Here is a 21,556-nt window from a genome sequence, read left to right on the forward strand (position 1 = left end):
TTTTAGAGTGCAGTATAAACCAAGTGTATAAAACTGTCTAGAGCAACATAGTTAATAATTTTTTAACTATAATTAAGTTCGGAACAATTCATTTTACTATCAAGTATGACACCAAGGTATTTTACGATATTCACAAATTCTACCTGAAAGCAATGAGTTGAACAGAGCTCCCTAGAGACAAAACTATTAGATTCACTAACACTGAATTAAAATTTTTGGCAATCTGAGTTCGAAGATCCTGACAGACTTAAGTACTTACTTACATACTTTATTGCTTAATATCATTGTATTAACAACAAACTAGCGCCTTAAGATATCCAAGTCTGAGTTAAAGTCAGAAATTTGTCAGAAAATTAACCAGAGAACTGCAACGATATGAGAAGGCCTTATCATCTGATCGAAAATAGATTGAAAATAGAATTAATACAAATCAGAAAAAGCAAGGGACCCAAAACCGAACCTTGGGGAACACCAATACTAATTTTACATCAAACTAATTATTTTCACTAATGTCTTTCTATTGGGTAAATAAGAATCTAGCCAATTATAAAAAAATCCACACATTCCTACATTTTTGAATTTTCTCAAGAGAATACTATGATCAACTAACTCAAAAGCTTTAGTTAAATCAATGAAGAATCCAGCTGTAAACAAATTCTTGTTTATGTTTTCATAAATTTCACTGCAAAGTTTTAATGAAGCATCTTCAATTGATCTATGGGCTCTAAATACAAATTGGGATTCACTAAAAAAACTATTTTGTAGTAAAAAACTTCAAAATTCCTTTGTTGCTTGCTTTTTCAAAAATTTTAGAACAAACAGTTAACAATGAAATAGGCCTACAATTATTCATAATGGAAGGATTTGATTTTTTGTGTAGAATGACTTCAGCAGTCTTGAGAGCGCTTGGAAAAACAGCACCGTAGGTAACACCCTTCATCCAAAATATTGTAAACAATTTATTTAAAGATAAAACTGGAACAATTATCGTTGATCACAGAACTTGATTTTTTGTATTTTTTTACTGATAAAAAGTAATTTCTTTATAAACATTATTATTAGTTAAACCTTCCATGAACAAACACTCATTTCTGGTCCTAAATACCTCAGTAGAGACATTTTCAGCAATAGAGATTGAAAATGTATGGAAACGATTAGCAATTTCAGTAGTATCAGTTATTTGAATGTTTTCATCTTCTATAACTAAAGGCTTTTCTGATTGGGAACTACGATTTAAAAGTTTATTCATAATTTTCCATTCGCCTTTAAGATTACCTTTATTTTTGTCTAGTTAAGCTAAATAGTAATTTTCTTAAATTCGCTTAACTATCGTGACGATTCCTCGTCGTCGTTTTCAGGAATTATGACTGTTTTACGGCAGATAATGTCGTCATCCATCCACCAAAAGTCACTGTTTGGTGTGCTCTTTGGTCCAACGCGGATAGGTGTGATTGGACCTTATTTCTTCGAAAACGACGTTTGAAAGATTGTCAACGTCATTTCGTAATGTAATGGTCCTATGATAACCAACTTTTTTTTATCGGCTATTGAAGAATATGACTTAGAGAGTCTATGGTTTCAATAAGAGGGTAACACGTGCCACACAACTCGAGCAAAGAGACATTTCCTGGGTGCATAATTACTCGTCGTGGCGATATTTACCAAGATCATAAGATTTGACACCGATTGACTTTTTTTGTGGGGCTACACGAAAGACCGTGCAGTATTCGTGGCATGATGGTGAGTGCGTCGGGCTGTCATGCCAGAGGTCTTGGGTTCGATCTTCGATCCCTGCCTATTCCATCTTAAGTCTTTTCACGGGTATTGCCTCTTGCGAGGAATTGACATATTCTCCAAGAATAACTCTTGTCAAATTAGCTGTTCGGATTCGGCATATAAACTGTAGGTCCCCTCCATTGCATTCGTGACAACATTACTCGCACACAGGAATGGTTGAGAGTTTTAAGGCACTAGCCCCTAGTTCTCAGTGGACTGTTGCGCCACACAATTTTTTTTATTTTTTACACGAAAGACCGTAAAACCTTTAACCAACATTCGTCATGGAAGAAATACCGCCCAATATGTGTCGAAAATTGGTCGAAAATTACTTCGAAAGAATCGATGCTTGCAACAATAAATTTGGTTGGTGGTCATTGTCAACGTTCAAAATTTGTCCTTAAAAGTCAAAGAATTAGAACTTATTTTAATTGTAAATTTGTTTAATTACATCAACTTTCTGACTTAATATTACTTCTTCCTAATTTTTTCCTTAGATCTTAGTTAGCAGAAAAGACGATTTTTTATTATTTAAAAAGATAAATTTGTGTACTTGTGTTGTTCTTATAAATGATTAATATAAAATTCTATAAAACTTTAATTTTTGTTAAAATAACTTTAAAAGATTTTGAATTCTTGTAAAGTAATATTTGATTAATTTCCCATATGAATATTTATTTCATTCAAAAAATATCTTCTTCGGTATTTCAATAGCACGGAGGCATACTTTAAATAATGTGTCAATTTTTAAAGAAATAAGGTGAAATTGTGCTCAAAATTCAGATTCTTGGAATTCTAAATACATAAAGTCGATTCATAATTCAAGTCTTAAGAAGAATAATGAAGAAAAATGTCGACCTGGAGTATTGTTACGTTACTAATTCATTTTAAAAAGAAATTTCTTTATTGTGTTTGATATAAAAATGCCAAAATTTGAAGGTTTACACATCCAAGAATATAAATTTACTAAATACTGCCAACCGCCAATGAATGCGGGTTAAAACAAAATTGAAAACAATTTTAGAACATTTAAGTACATTTATACTTCTTTTTACATTGAAATGGGTTATTTTAAACACGTTCAAAAAGATAGTTATTACTTTTTAATGTCTTCATTAACACCGAACACGCTCGCTAAACTAAAGGAAGTTATAAAACAAAATCCTTAAGTAATTTGAAATAAAGTTAATTGTTGTGATAGTTAAATGCCGGGTTTACACAATTACGTACGTCACAAAAATCTTAAACTAAAAACCTTGGTTATTTTATCAATACTCATACAATAAACGTGTCATCCCAAGAAAAGAAAAGCTACACATAAATATTGTAATATAACAAATCCAGAAAAAATTATGTAAATAAAATTAAATAACAAAACAAAAAACACTCACTAAAAACCAGATCTCTAAACTAAAACTAATTTGACAATTTTCCACAACTTCATAAGAAAGGTACGTATACTAGAAGTCACCCACTATGCCTAAATTATAAAAATCACAACACACTTATCATAACAAAATGTTTACATTGAAATTCAAAAAACAAATAAATAAACAAACAACTTCTTCACCTTGATAAAACATTACATGGGTGATTTTAAACAAGTTCAAAAAGATAATAATTACTTTTTAATATCTTCATTAACACCGAACACGCTCGCTATTATAATGCAAGTTCAAAATAAAAAATAGAAACTTATTAAAACTATAAATGGTAAATGACATATTACTTAAATATTAACATTTTAGATAAATATTTAAATTTTATGAATAATTTAAGTAACAAAAACAAAAAAACAAAAACAAAACATACCACAATTGCAAGAATTTACCAGACGTGAAGACGGTATCGCGATCGCGCTTATAACACCAAAGCTTAGAAATATAAGAGTGATCATTGATTTGGTAAGCATTTTGCACACACTTTATTTTTTCTCACAGTAAGTCTTAAAAATGATATAAGTTATAAATATTTATCTTTTTAAAAATTCACAAATATCTTGTTCCTAAACTTGATGAAAAATCAAAAAAGGGATGTTTTTTTCTGGGTTAAATTTTTGTTTTAATTTAAATTTAATAATAATTTTATTTTATATGAAGATCCGCACAATTGAATGTGAATTTAATTATTTTAAGGATCTTCGAGAATAATTTATTTTGTATAGAACGCGATTTAGCAATGTGAGATCTTCACTGTCTAAAATCACAAATCGAATTGACATTTATATGAATTAAAAATTGCTACTTATGTTCGACGGAATTTGGCGGTTAAAACATTTAAAATCCAACAATTTTCCAATACACATACCTACATATACATACGATAAACGCGTATAGCAAAACAAAAAAGTTAAACAAAATAAAACAAGCCAATAAATATTGTGGTGTATCTGACAGATACTCGCGTATCCACAGACGATATCCAGAGTCAGAGTGCGTTGTTGTATCTGTCGCGCTTACTCGCAAAGCGGCTTGCATTGCAATTAATTCTGCGAGAGTGAGAGCTACAAAAAAACAAAAACATAAAAATTATTCAATAATTCAAAAAAGCGCGTATCTGTGAGATAGTGTTAGAGAAGTGTCCTTGGCTTTTTCGGAATCGCTTTTCTACTCAAAACAGAGACAGACACGACCCGGCCACCGCTTCCCCGCTCCCGCCCATAATATACCACAACTTGGAGACGATGATAAGCAACCGCAACCCACTATAAACGATGAACTTTGTATTGTTTATATTCTACGTATAGCGAAGCTTGTAGTACGCTTTTTTTTGAGTTGAGATACATTTGTAAGCATTGTGTGTCACCTTACTCCCTCATGGTAGTTTTTAATTGTGTTTTTTTTTTTTTTTAATTTTGGTTTTGTCGAGTGTCAAAGTGTTTATTTATTTTTGATGAAGCTTTTAAACGGTGCGGCGGCGCTGGCGGCAGAAGCGCACAGTGGACCGAAACTCAGTAAATTCTTAGAAAAATTTGATACAAATTTGTGAAATTTGGAAATTGGAAAATATTATCTTGAATACTTATTGATTTCAGTCAGAATGGGTATTTTAAAAAATGTGTCGAAGAGTTTAAGAAGACCAAAGTCGAAAATCAATATTAAGCTTTCACTTTATTAAACAAAATTTGAAAGCCCTGTAAAATAAGGGTTATACCTCGTAATGAGAAATGAAAACATGTAAAAAGTCTCATACAATCTAAGTTTTAAACCTTCGAATTTTGTGAATCCCGATTTTTCGTAATATCGCTATTTCTATAGAACTCAAGTGTTAACACCTTCAAATTTATCAAGCATACAATATTTTGAAATAAGGGCAGGAATGCTTCTCTCATTGATAACTTTCCATCCCGCCTGTCGATTTGTCTTGCTTAAGACTTGACAAAAAAATTTCTATATACATTTTGTATGGGATGAATAATTTCAAGGCAACACCATTCTTTGTTCTTCTAATACTTGAGTCTAAAGCCATTTCTCATAAGGTTTTGCGTTATTTTCGAAGGTTTTCGTGTTATACTCGTATTGAAAAAGTTGTCCGTTGAATTTTTCTTAAAGACTAACTTAGAATTACCAACAATATTTTGCATTTTATGAAATAGTTTTCCTTTCAAAATCTAATTTTGCTAACTAGGTTTTTAGTCGAAAACCAATTTTTACCAATTTTAGTAGAATTTGTTGAAAATTTGTATTTCTTATGTAAAAAAATACAGATTTTTCCTGAGAAAATTAAGCACAGAATGAAATCATATGGAAGGCATCATTTTTTATTCATGATATACCAATTTTGCGGTTTTAATTTGTATGACAAAATTGAATGTTGGGTTTTTATAAAAATTTTACTGAACGTCGAAAATTATTTTTTCTATAAGATGAAATTAGATTGAAGCGAATATTTTTAATTTTTGAAAAGAAATTTAAGTCGAAAATGAATTCTTACCAAGTATTAGTAATAACTTTTTAGGTTTTTCTTAACTTCCAAAAGGATGTTAGTGTAATGGGTACGATTTGTCAAATTAAAATTTTGACATTTCTCGACGTTTCAAGGTCCCTACAGCCGAAATAAAAGATTTTTAGAAGGATGTCTGTTCGTGCGTCCGTAAACGTCCGTACGCCCGTACGTTCGCGACGTTTTTTTTGTCGTCCAAAGCTCAAGAACTAGAAGAGAAATCGACTTCAAATAAATGTTGTTATATAGATAATAAGACAGAAAGATGCAGAAAGGGCAAGAAAATTCCGTAGGTGGTTTTTTTACCATAGCAGTTTAAAAAAGAGGCTGGGATGCAACCCACAGTTATAACTTTCCAACCCGTCTGTCGATTAGTCTTACTTAAAAGTTTGTAGGTTTTTGTGTTGGGTTAAAATAGTTGTTAGTTGAATTATTCTTTAAAATTTTGAAGTTTGAAAATCTATTTTTTTTAATAGATTTTTAGTCGGAAACTAATTTTTACCAATTAAAGTAGCATTTCTTAAATTTTTACAAATTAGACGCATGAAATTAAACTTTGAGATATCGAGAACCGAACATCAATTCTTTCAAAATTTGCGTAGGTACTATTTCTTGTAGATTTTATTTTTTATGAAAAAAAGGACTGTTGGAATTTTATAAAAAAACTATTGACTGAAAAAAGTTTGAAGATTTTTAATTTTTGAAAAGCTATTTGAGTCGGAGGTAAAAAGAACATATTCGAAACATTTTTCTTCATGATATCTCTTTTTCATTATAAAGTCTGAACGTTGACATTACGTCACTCGAACATCGACGCAAGTTATATTGTCTCGCCCTTTTATACCGTTATTTTAATGGGCTTTGCTCCAGCAAAATAGCCAGTTGCATTCCTCCCCTTAAACAATGTAACCATAATACACGTGATTCTAGAAATGCCCATCAGTTTAACCTTGATGCCAACTTCAGACGTAATGTAAAGTACAGAGATTAATTTTTTAGCCGTACTACGCGAATGTGGAACGCCCTGCCACCCTCTATCTTTCCCCATCAATACAATGTTCAGGGATTCAAAATCAATGTTAACCGACACCTCCTATCCAATACTTCCCTCTTTTCCTAATTTTCACACTGTGTCTTTGGTATATCAAATATATATAAGACCATTTTAGTGTTCGCTAATTATGAAAAAAAACTCTACATCATTTAAATGACGACGACGCGAATTGTTGCAAGCATCGATTTTTTTGAGGTTATTTTCGATCACTTTTTGACACATATTGGCTGGTATTTCAGCCATAACTTGACAAATATTGTTTTTTTAAGTGCGAAAGAGTTAAAGCTTTATTCGCATAAGCACGGTCGTTCGCGTAGCCACTCAAAAAAAGTCTAGCTGTGTCTAATCACAATGATCTTCATTACCAGTTGATAACGCCACGAAGAGAAACTACGCGGCCAAGAAATGTCTCTTGCAATAAAGCCATATTCGCTCGAGTTGTTGTGCATGTAGCACCGTCTTTTTGAAACCACATATTCTCCAAGTCGTATTTTTCAATAGCAGGCAAACAAAAGTCGGTTATCATATGACCATAACACTTCGAATTGACCTTGACAGTCATTCAATCGTTGTTTTCGAAGATTTAAGGTCCAATCATAGCTCCAAGCCTGACCAAAGAGTGCACCAAACAGTCAATTTTTGTGTATGTAATGGCTTCTCTTCAAATTCTTGAGGATTCTCAGAAAGCCAAATATTTTGATTATTAACATACCCAGCGACTGAGAAATGTGCTTCGTCGCTGAAGAAAATTGAATGCCTGTTGTTGAAGCACCCATTCCACTTATCTACGGCATTATCAGTGGTCAGCTGGCTTCAGTTTTTGTGTGAGGTGGACTTTATATTAATGTAGGTGTAAGTCAAAATGCAAAGTACGCCATAATGTGGCGTAAGACAGTCCTAGTTCCTGAAAAAGGCGAGAAAGCGACACATTGGGTTCTTCGGAAAAACTTATATAAATTGGGTGGAGGAACAGTCCGTTGAGAACTAGGGCCTAGTGACTAACAGCTCTCAACCATTCGAGTGGTCGAGTTCTGTTGTCAGGAATAGATGGGACCTACAGTTTTAAGCCGAATTCGAACGGCTTATTTGAAAAGCACTTTTCATGACAAGAGTTACTCTTAGAGAATTTGTCAATTCCTCACGAAAGGCAACACCCGTGAAAAAAACTTTTGATGGCATAAGCAGGGACCAAACCCAAGACCATTGGCATGACAGTCCAACGCACTTACCATCATGCCACGGGTACTACAAAAAAAAAAACCTTCACTTACATCATTTATATTTTCAACCGTACGAGCGAAGGATAGTGAACATGCCTTACAATATCCTTAACTTATCCAGTCTCTTCAAAATTATTCCTAATTTTGCCAAATGCTTGCGTTGTTGGACCTTAATGTAAACCATAATCTCCTCTTAAAGCACGACATGTGGCTGTGGCAGAATCACCATTTTTGTAGTAGGTTTTAACAATTTGTGTGTTTGTACGATAGTTAAGCTATTCATTTTCGTAAATGTCTGACTTTCAACTAATAAAAAAAAACTTGGTTTAACAATTAAGTTTGGCAGATGTCAAATTCCAGTTCTAAACTTTTGAAACCTCAAAATGGTTAACCTATTAAAATATAAAATTTAATTAATTAATAATTAGTTCGTGAGATATTTTGGTTAACTTAAATTTTGTAAATTGCAATGGTTTAATTTTTTGAGAGTCCCTTTTGCATCTTTAAGCATTGTTATCTGTGGTACGACATTTTTTTGAAGTCGATATCTCGACTGGTTCTTGAGATATGGACGACGAGGACGACGAAAAAAGCTTCTCGTAATTATACTCTAGGCATCTTAAAACGTCGAGAAATTTCAACATTTTCAATTTGACAAATCTAATCGAATACAAAACTACCAACGGGAAGTTAAAAGTATAAAATTGTTTTAAAACTTGAGCAAATATTTAAAATTAAAGTTTGTTTTCCAGATCAACAATAAAAATTAACTGAAACATATTTTTCAAAACTATGAAAGTATTAAATTCAAGTCTTGCTTAAAACTTAATAAAGATTCAAGTAAAGACTCATTATAAAGAAGAATTTTCCGAAACTATTTAAAATACTAAAATGTATCAAATTGTATCTAGAAGATAGAAAAATAAGTACGTTTCAAAATCATCATACAATTTGTTGTTAAGAGATATTTTGAGTTTAAACTAAGCCTTAAAACCCCCGTTTTTTAGTCATTATCATTTTTAAAGGGGCATGTTTCAAAAACCTGTTATGATTTAAGGACGAGTTTTGAATTAAGGACATCTACTCTTAAAACCTTTAAATAACCCTTGTTTTGTTTTATGTTTCGTAATATTGACAATCATGGTAATTTAGGCACGCAAAACGCGTTTGCTGTCCACTGTGCTGAACGCGGCGGCATGGCGGCGTGGTTGTAGCGGTGAATAAACAAGCGTACACAACACCAAATTGTTGGGGTAGGTGGTGAAGTAGGTGGGTGCTGCGCTGTGCTGTGCTTATTGTCAGTCGGTCAAAATTGTTGTGTTATAAACAAAAATAAAACTATCTGAAGGACGTTTAAGTTTGAGCTTGAGTAGTCACACCGTTTCGTCGTTTGATGATGGTTTAATTGGTTTTGAGTTTTTTTTTTTAAATTGTCCATCATTGAGGGTTGCAAGTTGTTATAGGGAAATGCAATTTTGTAGCTCGACTTTGACATAATTAATTTTTTCTGTCAAGTTTTTGTTCAACAATAATATTCATCATCATGGTCATGTAATGTAGATTGAAGATAGATATTTTATACTCGTATAGATACAGAAAAATAAAATAAAAGAATATAGTTCTCCATGGATTGCATCAGTGGAAATTTAGGTCAGGGAGTATAGGTACATATTATGTAGGTACAAAATTCTCAAGGAGTTATTATTTTGCATTTTTTGATTTTGTCACTTTTTCAAGGAGAGACCTCATTTTAAGAGCAAAATGCATATTCAAGTGAAAGTGTATTAATTTATTGTTTTTGATATGGTGGTACTCGTACTAAGCCTTTTTTAATTGACATTGCATCATTTAATGTGTGCATAATGGATCCCATGAAATGATGATCTCTGGATCCAATGGAACAAGGGTATTACATCAGTTCTGCCTCTGCTTGAGCTTCTGTATGTCCGTCTGATGGTTGTGGAGTGTGATGTATGCAGAGAAGTTAAACACCCAAAGTAGGGAAATACCAATCATCGACCAGCATTTTTATTGTAATTCACACGTGGATTTAGGTTGTTTTGATTATAATAATGTACCTATCCGGAAATTATGTCATTATTTACTTGTTTTTATGTGTTTTTTAAAGTTTTAATTGCATTTTTACTGCATTGTGGTTTAAACAAAAAATAAACAAAATTATTGCATAATATTATACATTTAAGTAGGACAACAATATGTACAAATCATATTATGTTTTAAGAAATAATAATAATTAAGATAAGTATTATAGTTAATAATATGGAAACGAACATTTAAGAGTGATTCATTCTTTGGGCTTCGACGAGTTGCTTCAAAGAAGTTTTGCATAAAAAGTACATAATTTTGTTATTTAGCTTATTTATGTTGTTGCACGTTTTTCTCAGAATTACTTTGTTAAAAAAAAGGTCAACGCATTGTATTGAATTAAAAGGTTTTCTAATAAGGATTTGAGACCTGACAACTTCTTTTTTAACTTCCCATATGAAGTTATTGTTATTGGTCCGATTTGTCAAATTGAAAATTTTGACATTTCTCGACGTTTCAAGGTCCCTAGAGTCGAAATAAAAGATTTTTAGAAAGATGTCTGTGCGTGCGTGTATACGTACATACGTTCGTACGTCCGTACGTTCGCGACGTTTTTTTTTCGTCCTCCATAGCTCAAGAACCAGAAGAGATATCAACTTCACACAAATTTTGTTACACAGATAATAAGGCAGAAAGATGCAGAAAAGGCTCTCAAGACAATTGCGTGGGTGGTTTTTTTACCATAGCAGTTTGAAAAAAAGGTGAACATTTTGGTTAACCCTAAATATCTTACGAACCAAAAACGCTAGAGACTTGAATTAAATTTTATATAATATATTGTAACGTGATACCAAACAGGTATATTTTTTGAAAAAATCAATATAACGGTTTTTTTTATAAATCAATAAAACTGAAAAAAAAAATTTGTCACCTCCAAAATTTTACGACTGAAATACGATTTCATCTCTAAAACAATTTTGTGCAACGAAGAATAATGTTTTTGACATCTGATAAAATCTACAAAAAATCTCAAAGTTCGTAAAAATTGAATATCGATTCAAATATTTCTGCAAAAATTTTAAATATCGGCTTCAATTTAATTTTATCTTATAAGAAATATTGTTCTCAACATTCAATAAAAATGTTGAACAATATCGATTTGACAGTTTTTTTTACAAAAAATAAAACTCTAAAAAAAACAATACTAAAACAAACTTGGTAAAAATTTCCTTTCCTTTCGACTCAAATAGCTTTTTAAAAATTAAAAATATTGGCTTCAAACTTATTTTATTTCACAGAAAATATTGTTTTGGATATTTAGTAATTTTTATATAAAAATCTAACAGTCCGTTTGTTCATAAAAAATAAGATCTACAAAAAATAGTACGCAAATTTGGTAAAAATTGAACTTTTAAGCAAGACAAATCGACAGATGGGATGGGAAGTTATCAGTGTGGGTCGCATCCCAGCCTCTTTTTTTTTTAAATAAAACTCAAACCATTTTTGAGATAGTGCAATATTGGTTCTGAGCTTTTCCTAAGTGCGTCGTTATCGCATAAACCAATTATATAGCGTTCTATCTTAACGTATTTTAATGCAATTCTGCCAATCGACTGACCAATTTTATGAGAAATAACACACTCATCAAACGTATCCTTCAATAAATCGAAATCCAGGTTTGTTGGTGTGGCTTAATGGCGCCATCAGGTTGAAACCCCATAAAAGCCCCAAATAAGCTGATGTGGACTCTAAACCGTCCATATATTTAGCTTATTGACCATTAAGCCAAAAATAAGCTTCGTCACTTAAACAATCTTCGTAGAAAATGTTTATAGTTTGAAGACGTTATTGTCAAGACTCTATTGGAAAACCCTATACCTGAAACTAAGAGTCGTTTAGAATTTGAGAAAAAAGAAGGGGTGAAGAGGCAATATTGATGCATATCAGTCTTAAAGATTTTAATTTTAAAATAAGAGATCAGAGTTGGGTACAGCATTCTACAGTATTGATGTCGGCTATATTTTATAATGCTTTCGAAATAGAGCTTAAGTGTAATGCCATTATGTAAATATTTGATCGGACTATGGATTTTTACGAGTATTAAGCTTTTTTCAGAATGTGTCATCTCCAACTGCTGTGATGAGCTCTTAAATCTCTCAACATTTATGACGGCACGCTTTTTATGCTCTCTTTTTCTCTCCTCTGCTGCTCATAGAGCTCGTGATCGTGAGTAGCTCTCGTCCTATTGTTTGGCTGCATTTGAACGGTACCATTCAACTTAATACTAAATAATTTCTATTATTAAAGCCAAAGCCATTCTTTCATTGAAACAGAGAAATACAAACGATATGACCTCCTTTTATTTGTAATTATTATCTTCCCATGGGAAGTTATTGTAATGGGTCCAATTTGTCGAATTGACAATGTTGACATTTCTCGACGTTTCATGGTCCTTAGAGTCGAAATACAAGATTTTTAAAAAGATGTCTGTGCGTGAGTGCATACGCACGTTCGTACGACCGTCCGTCCGCGACGTTTTTTCGTCGTCCATAGCTCAAGATATTGACTTCAAATAAATTTTGTTATACAGATAATAATGCAGAAAGGGCTCTCAAGACAATTGTGTGGGTGTTTTTTTTTACCACCTTTTTAAAAAAAGGTGAACATTTTGGTAAACCCTAAAAAAGGTAGAGATTTGAATTACATTTTATATAATATTTTGTAACGTGATACCAAACAACTATATTTAAAAAAAAAAAACAATTAACGCTTTTTTCAACATTCGGTAAAATTTTTAGAAAAATGCAATTGATAAATTTTTGTACAAGAAATAAATAAATTTTTTAGAAATTTACTTTCGACTGAAATATCTTTTTAAAGTATAAAATCAGATCGCGAAATAATGTTGCTCTAGAATTGGTTCATCTGGAATAGCTGCGCCTCTACTAGACGGCGGACTAACTGCGCATTCTGCCTTGAAATTACCATTAAACATGCAAATCACCGAAGCAACAATTTGCAACATCAAATTAATTGTATGGGATGAATGCACAATGGCCCATAAGAGGTCACTGGAGGCGCTGGGCAGAACATTGAAAGATCTTCGTGACAACCAACATATTTTTGGTGCGGCCATGATTCTGTTGTCAGGTGATTTTCGCCAGACTCTTAAAGTTATTCCCCGATCAACTGTTGTTGATGAACTAAATACATGCCTAAAATCATCGATTTTGTGGCAGTAAGTTAGGTAAGGTTAGGTTAACGTGGCTGCGGATTAAAAATCCACACACTTAGACCAAGAGAAAGGCCCGTTTGAATACCACATGAATCTAGAGAATTACTTCTAACTAGTCGAACCATTTTGAGCTTCGTCCATACTCCTATAGAAGTCATTTGAGGCTACGCTAAGTCGTATTGCGTGTCTGCCTATAAGACAGTGTCCCGTAAGGACACCTATTAGGGAGCTAATATGAAGTCTGCTTTGAGATAACAAGTCTTTAGAGCGCTTTAGGTCCAGTGAAAGCCATATGATTTTTATGGCTGCTCATGTTGGTAAATTGTGCCACCTGAAGTTTGTTATCGTTGCTGTTTCTTTTAGCAGAAGCTTACATGTAGCTATCAGTATACCTATCTCCTCCCTTTCAGGTGAAATAAGCATGACGGTTTAATTTTTAGCGAGCTCATCGGCTCTACAATATCCCGTGATGTCTCTGTGGCCCGGCACCCAACATAGGTGAATGTTAAATTGCTGCGCCATGTCCATAAGAGACGATCGACAATCGAGGGCCGTTAAAGATTTGGTTGAGACACCGTCAAGGGATTTGATAGCAGCTTGACTGTCAGAGAAGATGCGGATATCAGTAGTTGATATCACGTTTTCTCTTAGCCAGGAGAGAACATCTTTGATCGCTAAAATGTCCGCTTGAAAGACGCTACAATGATTAGGGAGGAGGAATGAGATGCTTAAATTAAGCTTTTCTGAGTACACACCACTACCAACTCCCTCATTTGTCTTGGATCCATCTGTATAAAAATGAATACTTTTGTTATCCAGGAGATTTTTGTCTTTCCATTCATCTCTGGATGAATTGGATACCTGATAGAACCAAAGAGGTTCAAAATGATGGAGTGCCCCACATTGTTGTTGGTCCATTGAGATGAGGCGTCGAGTCTTATCGCTGTACTCGCTGCCACTTGTTTACTGAAGATGTCGAGGGGTGCCAGATGGAGGAGAGTTTCTAACGCTGCTGAGGGTGTGGTTCTCAATGCCCCGCTTATGCAGAGAGTATGTGACTTTCTCCAGTGCAGTCCACCATACTGCAACCCCGTACATAAGTATTGGTTGGATGACCGATGTGTATAGCCAGTAGGTTATGCGAGGTTGAAAACCCCATTTGCTTCCTATAGCTTTCTTGAAAAGGAAAAGAGCTACTGTAGCTTTTTTAACTCTTTCCTGTATATTGGATTTCCAACTTAATTTTTTGTCCAAGGTATTTGGCTTCATTGGTAAAAATTAGTGGTATACCTTTTATTGAATGAGGTACAATTACTGGGATCTTGTATTTCCGTGTGAAAAGGACTAGGTCTGTTTTTTGAGGATTAATACTAAGTCTGTAGTGATCAGCCCATCTAGTGAGCATATTGAGTGCATTTTGGAGGAGGTCTCTCAGTGTTTAAGGGTGTTCTCCTGTGACAGCGATAGCAACATCATCAGCATACGCAACCACTCTGTAGCCTTCCCTTTCAAGTGATATTAGTAGTTCGTTAACCACTATGTTCCACAGGAGAGGGACAGAACACCACCTTGCGAAGTGCCTCTACTGACATACCTTTTTGTGCAAAAATCTCCCAAACTAGAGTTGATGATCCTGCTTTTTAGCATTAGATTAATCAACTCACAGATTGAGTATTCGACGTTTAAGGTCGTCATAGCAGAAGTGATAGCGGATGTGTCAACGTTGTTGAAAGCGCCCTCAATATCCAAGAAGGCCACCATACTGTATTCCTTTTTCTCTAGGGAGTGTTCGATAGTTCTTACCAGAGTGTGCAAGCCTGTTTCTACCGATTTCCCTTTGCAGTAAGCATGCTGAGACATTGATAGTCTCTTCTCAATGTTGTTACGTATATGGATATCGATCAATCGTTCCAGAGTTTTGAGAATGAATGATGATAGGCTAATCGGTCTTAGGTCCTTAGGGTTGACATGCGTGCATTTTTCCGCCTTGGGAATGAAAACTACCTTCGATCGCTGAGGTATATAGACCAGTGGCAGTACGTAAAGACACTTCAATTAACAACTAAAATGCGAGTAATTTTGCAACTTGATGAAACTGCAAATGTGTTTGCGAAGCAGTTGTTAGATATTGGAAATAATAAAGTTGCGATTTACACCTTGACCGCATTCATCACATTACTCACAGATTTCTGTCACATCACAGATTCAAAAGAGGAGCTTATTCAGCGTGTTTTCTCAGATATAGCGCAAAAGTTCAATAACCATAATTGACTGGGTGAACGAGCAATATTGGCAGCGAAAAATACATTTTTCTATATTTCAAGTTTAGTTCTTCTCTTTTCTTTTGAATGGGCTTTTTCCACTTAAGCTTTGCATCCAAAGTCATTCAAAGGTATTTGGGCGTATTGGCGTAAGGTACAGCTTGATTATTAATGATTATTGGAATATTGTTTATCTTTTTATTTGTAAAGTTTATATGTGAAGATTTTGTTTCATTGAGTTTGATACGCCATATTTCGGTCCAAACTCTCACTGTGTCGATGGCATTTTGTGCTGCCTTAGAGACAAATTTATCGGGTACCAAAATTGCGGTATCATCTGCAAAAGTAGCCATTATGGTGTGATTACCAAGTGGAATATCCCTTGTGTATAGTAAATACAGGGTAGGACCTAGGACACTTCCTGATGGTGCACCGGCTTCTATTTTCTTCAATTCCGAGTATTCTTGATCGTACCTTACTCTAAACAATCGGTTTGAGATGTACGATTTTAATATTTTAAAGTACTGCTTGGGAAGATCCTTTTGCAGTTTGTACTCAAGTCCCTCATGCCAAACCTTGTCAAAAGCTTGAGTAACATCTAAGAAAATAGCTGAACATACTTGTTTTTCTTCTAATGCTTTTTCTATTACATGCGATATTTTATGAACTTGGTCTATCGTGGAATGTTTATTACTAAAGCCATACTGATGGTTTGGGATTAACCTTCTTTCTTCTATGATTTTGCTAAGTCTCTTCAGAAGCAGTTTTCAAAAACTTTTGCCATAATTGGTATAAGCGATATTGGTGTGTAAGCCGTCACTTATGTAGGTGTTTTACCTTGGTATGACCATTACTTCAGCAATTTTCCAATGGTGCGGGACATACCGGTGCTTAAGGCATTTATTATATATTGGAGTTTTATGAAGGCTTTCAATGGCATTTCTTTCATAACCTGAGCAGTAATTTGATCGTAACCTGGTGATTTATTATTTGGTAGTTGATGTAAACACATACTTTTTATTTCTTTAAGTCTTACAATTGGTATTTCACTTTCATCTATTTTATCAACAAACTGTAAGCTATTTTCAGCCGCGTTTGATGAGTATGGCTTAAGAACATTCGCAAGATGTTCAGCAAAAAGATTAGCTTCTTCTTTCGGGTTACCGATCCATTTCCCATCTTGGGATTTCAAGGGCCAGTTTCGTAACTGTGGTCTTTTCAGGTGCTTGGCTGCTTTCCGTAGTGAAAAATCGTTTGAAGGATCAGTCGTTAAATTCCTTAGGAATGTACTGAGTGAATCATTTTTGAATTTGTAAATTTGTTTTTTAAGATTGTTGCTTATGCGGTTAAACGTTGTTCTATCATCTGGAAATCTACTATTTTGCCATTTTCTTCGAGCTCTTCTTTTCTCTATTATCAACTCTCTTATCTCTAAAGGATATTTTATTTCATTTTGTCTTCTATTAGAAAATGTTGGAGTTCTTTCATCAGCGGCCTTTTGCACATCAGCAGTAAATTGTTCCACTTTATGGTCAATTTGCTCGATTGTATCCATGGGAGATCTTAAATTTATAAAACTTAAAAGCCTTTCTCTAAAATCACTCCAGTTTGTTTTCTTATTTTCTAGCTTTGGATTACTTCTTTCTAGTACTTCCAAATCACTTAGTGATAGAATCACTGGAGTATGATCTGATGACAGGTCATAATTACCTTCGACACTAATGTTATTTCATTTGATTCCTTTAGCAATGAAAAAGTCAATAAGGTCTGGTATTTTGTTAGTATCGGAAGGCCAGTAAGTTGGCGACCTGGAGGAATAGAATTCGCAATTGTATTTACGGCCTGCTTGGAAAAGTCTGTTGCCTTTTGTTGATATAAGTCTTGAACCCCAATGGGTGTGTTTCGCATTGAATTCTCCGCCAACAATACTGCGCCTTGGTGGGCAGTATATAGCTGCTATCTTAAACTCTTTCTTTTTCATACCGATACTAATAGTTGTTACTTGCATATTTTCACTAGTAAACTTGGCTGCTTCATAATGTTTTAAGCTTTCTTTTATAAAAATCGCCGATCCACCTCTTTCCTTGTCAGCTGGATGTGGAGCGTGGTAACATGAAAAGTTTTCTACTACGAGTACATTATTTAGACTTTTCCTATTGGAAAAATGAGTTTCGGACACCAGGCAAATATCGATATGTTCTAGATATAAAAAGATTTTTAATTCGGATGAATGTTGTATAAGACCATTTGCATTTCATGTAGCGATTTTAAGTGTTCTTTCCATTATTGTCTTTTAAGAGCGACTTTTTCGCTTAGCAGTTTGATATTCAAATCCTGTTTATCAATTCTTTTAAGAATAAGTTGTAGCATTTCTTTTATGGAAGTCTCTTCATTCTTTCTTTCTTTTAAATACTAAAGCTTTTAAGATATTAAAAAAATAAAGAAATCTACTATCCGAAGTAAATTTGCTTTGGATGCTCTAGAACTGATATTTTAATACGATTTTCAAGAATGTAAATGTCCCAAAAACGGGAAAAGTAGCTAACGACGTTTTATATCTATTAATTTAATATAAAAGCTTCGAATCACTAGAGAATTGAAGTGAAAAGAGATTCTGCAACGTTTAATTTTTGAGTGCCACAGTTTTCCTTAGATTCAAGAACCAAACATTTCACTCCCTACAATTTTTAAACTTTTTTTTGACTCTTTTAAGATCAAAACAATTTCAAAAGGTTTACGCAGAACAGGATTGTTTTTAATTTGGCCTCCAGCACCAGCTCCAATATAGGATTAAGCATGTTATTTAAATTTCGTCAGCCTCCTGTACCGAACATTAAAGAACATTTTTAAGCGGTTTTCAAACACTCGTCTTAATGTTGATTGTCTGACACCCTTAATAAAAGTCTGAATTTGCTCTTGCATAAATAGTTTGTGTATTCCATTAGTCCGGGAAATTACACTTCTTCCAAGGTTTTTCAGAAAGTTCTCTATATTTTGACACCTTATTATTTACAATTGGGTCAGTGTGAGAGTCGCGAAAGAAATACTTCCTTACGGAATATAATCCTTTATACCTTGTCTTGAATTCATGCAATCCTGATGATTACCATCAGTTAAATCATTTCCCTTTATAAAACAATCGATACATTAATTCAGATTATATTCTGCAACATTTAACAGTGTTGCGTAGTTAAAGTATCTTTTTGTATTATAAAAACAATCCATCATCATCCAAGTTACTCTTTCCCACTTCTGATTGTGTCACGAACTGTCTCTGGCATAAACTAATCCTATCATAAGCAAACCACTATCATACCTTCCTAAATGAATGTGAATGTTCTGAATGCACACGTGAATGATGCAATTTTTATGCAAATATGTAATCAGCTCAGTCAATGTAATTTCGTGTGACATTCAAAATTTTATTATGCGTTAATAAAATTTTCCATAAATATATTTTGCACTTCAAAAAGTTTCACTTCTCGACTTTGATTTCGCTACAATTTTGAAGTTCAAGTTGAATTTCCATTACCATTAAAAAGTCGTTTAATTTTGTATATTTTATTAATGTTCCCACCCACCCACGAAATATGTCAATAAATTTGATCAAGAAATTGTTTAAATATTTTAAATTATTGTACACCTTCCGTAAATATTTATCCAAAACAGGCTTTTTAGGAAGTGAAATATTTGCATTGAATTTAATTTACGACAACATCTATTTTTATATTTATGTTTTTATTTGTTTTATTCAAATATTTGCATGATGAAATGGAGACTCAACATTTTGGTATTTCTGGACAAAGTTCAGATGTGGCGTATTAGTTTCTTTCACAGCTGAGCTGTCTGATGGGTGCTAAGTTCGCTACGCATCGCAAGCCATCATAACAATCAACTGTGACATAGTTTTGTATTTTATTATTTTTATTTTGTTTTAATTTATAATTTCGATGCATTTGATTTATGACGAAAATTGCAGTTACAATTAAGCTTTTATTCGTTTGATATATGTGTACCTTACTTATGGTACCTATAGACGTTTGGGCTTGAGACAAAAATTAGTAGGTCACAATATAATATTAAATTTATGTAATTGGAACGTTGAGAATGGAAAACGGGACGGAAGGTGTGGTTTATTTACTATTTGTACTTTTAAGTTCTGACTTAAAACTAGTTTTAACCCGCCTTAGGAAGATTCCATTTAGAAGTCAATGCAGGTGAGGGTGTTATAGCTTTTAGTGCAGATGGCACATACCTATTGAATTGTGGAAAGCTTAAGTTTAAAATTAAGAATTTGGTTTTTGGAAAAAATTCAAATTACGTTTTCAACATGATAATCCTTAGCTGCGCTGGGTTTTTGCCTGTGTTAAGATACCTTTAAAAAAGTGTCAAAAATCAAAGCAAGATTGGAACTACCCACGATTAGTGTAGCCTAACAACCAATAACTAGTAGATATTCAGTATCATCTTTGGCTGCGTTATCCGCCATTTAATTGGCTTTTGATAGCAGAATGTGGTGGTAACCATGTTAATACGATGTTTTCCTTCATCTTTGCTTGAATCTTAATTGTTCCAGAGTAGGGCATCGGTTTGGCCAATTTTAAGGCCTTTCAATTTCAACGTCAGGTTATCTGTAAAGATTATACTGCGTGCCAAATAAGTTTTCGCAACTGATATGGCTTTTTGAATTGCTGCTAGTTCTGCAAAGAAGCTGCCTGCATCATTAGTAGTCCTTGCCAGACCGAAGAAGTTTGAGATTTGCTGTTCCCACTTGACTAAAGCAAAAGATGAGTTATTACCTTTTTGTGAACCATCTGTGTAAAAGATCTCTTGGTGTAAGGCTTGGGACATATCAATCATCATATTTTTAGTTTCCCATAGGAAGTTATTGTAATGGGTCCGATTTGTCAAATTGAAAATTTTGACATTTCTCGACGTTTCAAGGTCCCTAGAGTCGAAATAAAAGATTTTTAGAAAGATGTCTGTGCGTGCGTGTGCACGTACGTTCGTACGTCCCTACGTTGACGACGTTTTTTCGTCCTCCATAGCTCAAGAACCAGAAGAGATATCAACTTCAAATAAATTTTGTTATACAGATGATAAGGCAGAAAGATGCAGAAAGTTCTCTCAAGAAAATTGCGTGGGTGGTTTTCTTACCATAGTACTTTCAAAAAAAGGTGAAAATTTTGGTTTACCCTAAATATCTTACGAACCAAAAACGCTAGAGACTTGAATTAAATTTTATATAATATATTGGAACGTGACTCCAAACAGGTATATTTTTTGAAAAAAATCAATATAACGGTTTTTTTATAAATCAATAAAACTGAAAAAAAAAAATTTGTCACCTCCAAAATTTTACGACTGAAATATGATTTCATCTCTAAAACAATTTTGTGCAACAAAGAATAATGTTTTTGATATCTGATAAAATTTTGAGAAAAATCTAATTGACAGTTTTTCTGATAAAAAATAAAAATCTAAAAAAAACATTACTCAAAGTTGGTAAAAATTGAATATCTATTCAAATATCTTTTCAAAAACTTGAAATTTAGGCTTCAAGATTATTTTATCTTATAAGAAATATTGTTTTCAACATTCTGAAAAATGTTGAGAAAAATCGAATTGACAGTTTCTTTACAAAAAATTAAAAACCGAAAACAAAATTAACAAAAGTTTGTTAAAAATGATTTTCGACTCAAATATTTTTTAAAAACTTTGAGATAATAGCTTCTTACTACTTTTTCTTATAAGAAATATTGTTTTCAACTCTAAGACAAAGTTTGAGAAAAATCGAATTGACAGTTTTTTTTACAAAAATTAAAACCTAAACAAAAATTAATAAAAGTTGGTAAAAATTGATTTGCGACTCAAATATCTTTTCAAAACTTGTAGGTATTGGCTTCAAACTAATTTTATCTTATAAGAAATATTGTTTTCAACATTAAGACAAAGCTTGAGAAAAATCGAATTAACAGTTTTTTTTACAAAAATAAAAACCTAAAAAAAAATTAATAAAAGT

The 21,556-nt window shown here is 33.1% G+C and overlaps 2 protein-coding genes across 3 annotated transcripts in view; one reads left to right on the forward strand and one right to left on the reverse strand.

Annotated features, from left to right (window-relative positions):
- The window catches only part of LOC129942360 (uncharacterized), a 47,334-nt gene extending 43,364 nt beyond the window's left edge, over window positions 1–3,970 (reverse strand). Inside the window, exon 1 of the mRNA XM_056051257.1 lies at window positions 3,589–3,970. Within this exon, the coding sequence (XP_055907232.1) occupies window positions 3,589–3,688 (100 nt within the window). The 5' untranslated portion in view covers window positions 3,689–3,970. The remainder of the gene's footprint in view (window positions 1–3,588) is intronic.
- The window catches only part of LOC129943186 (trypsin-1-like), a 31,180-nt gene continuing 13,171 nt past the window's right edge, over window positions 3,548–21,556 (forward strand). Inside the window, exon 1 of one of the 2 annotated variants that reach the window (XM_056052467.1) lies at window positions 3,548–3,680. The gene's annotated coding sequence lies outside the window, so the exon portion shown is untranslated. The remainder of the gene's footprint in view (window positions 3,681–21,556) is intronic. The other variant, XM_056052468.1, reaches the window with a different exon arrangement.

The sequence above is a fragment of the Eupeodes corollae genome, chromosome 1 (assembly GCF_945859685.1).
Source record: "Eupeodes corollae chromosome 1, idEupCoro1.1, whole genome shotgun sequence".
NCBI classification, from domain to species: Eukaryota; Metazoa; Arthropoda; class Insecta; order Diptera; family Syrphidae; genus Eupeodes; species Eupeodes corollae.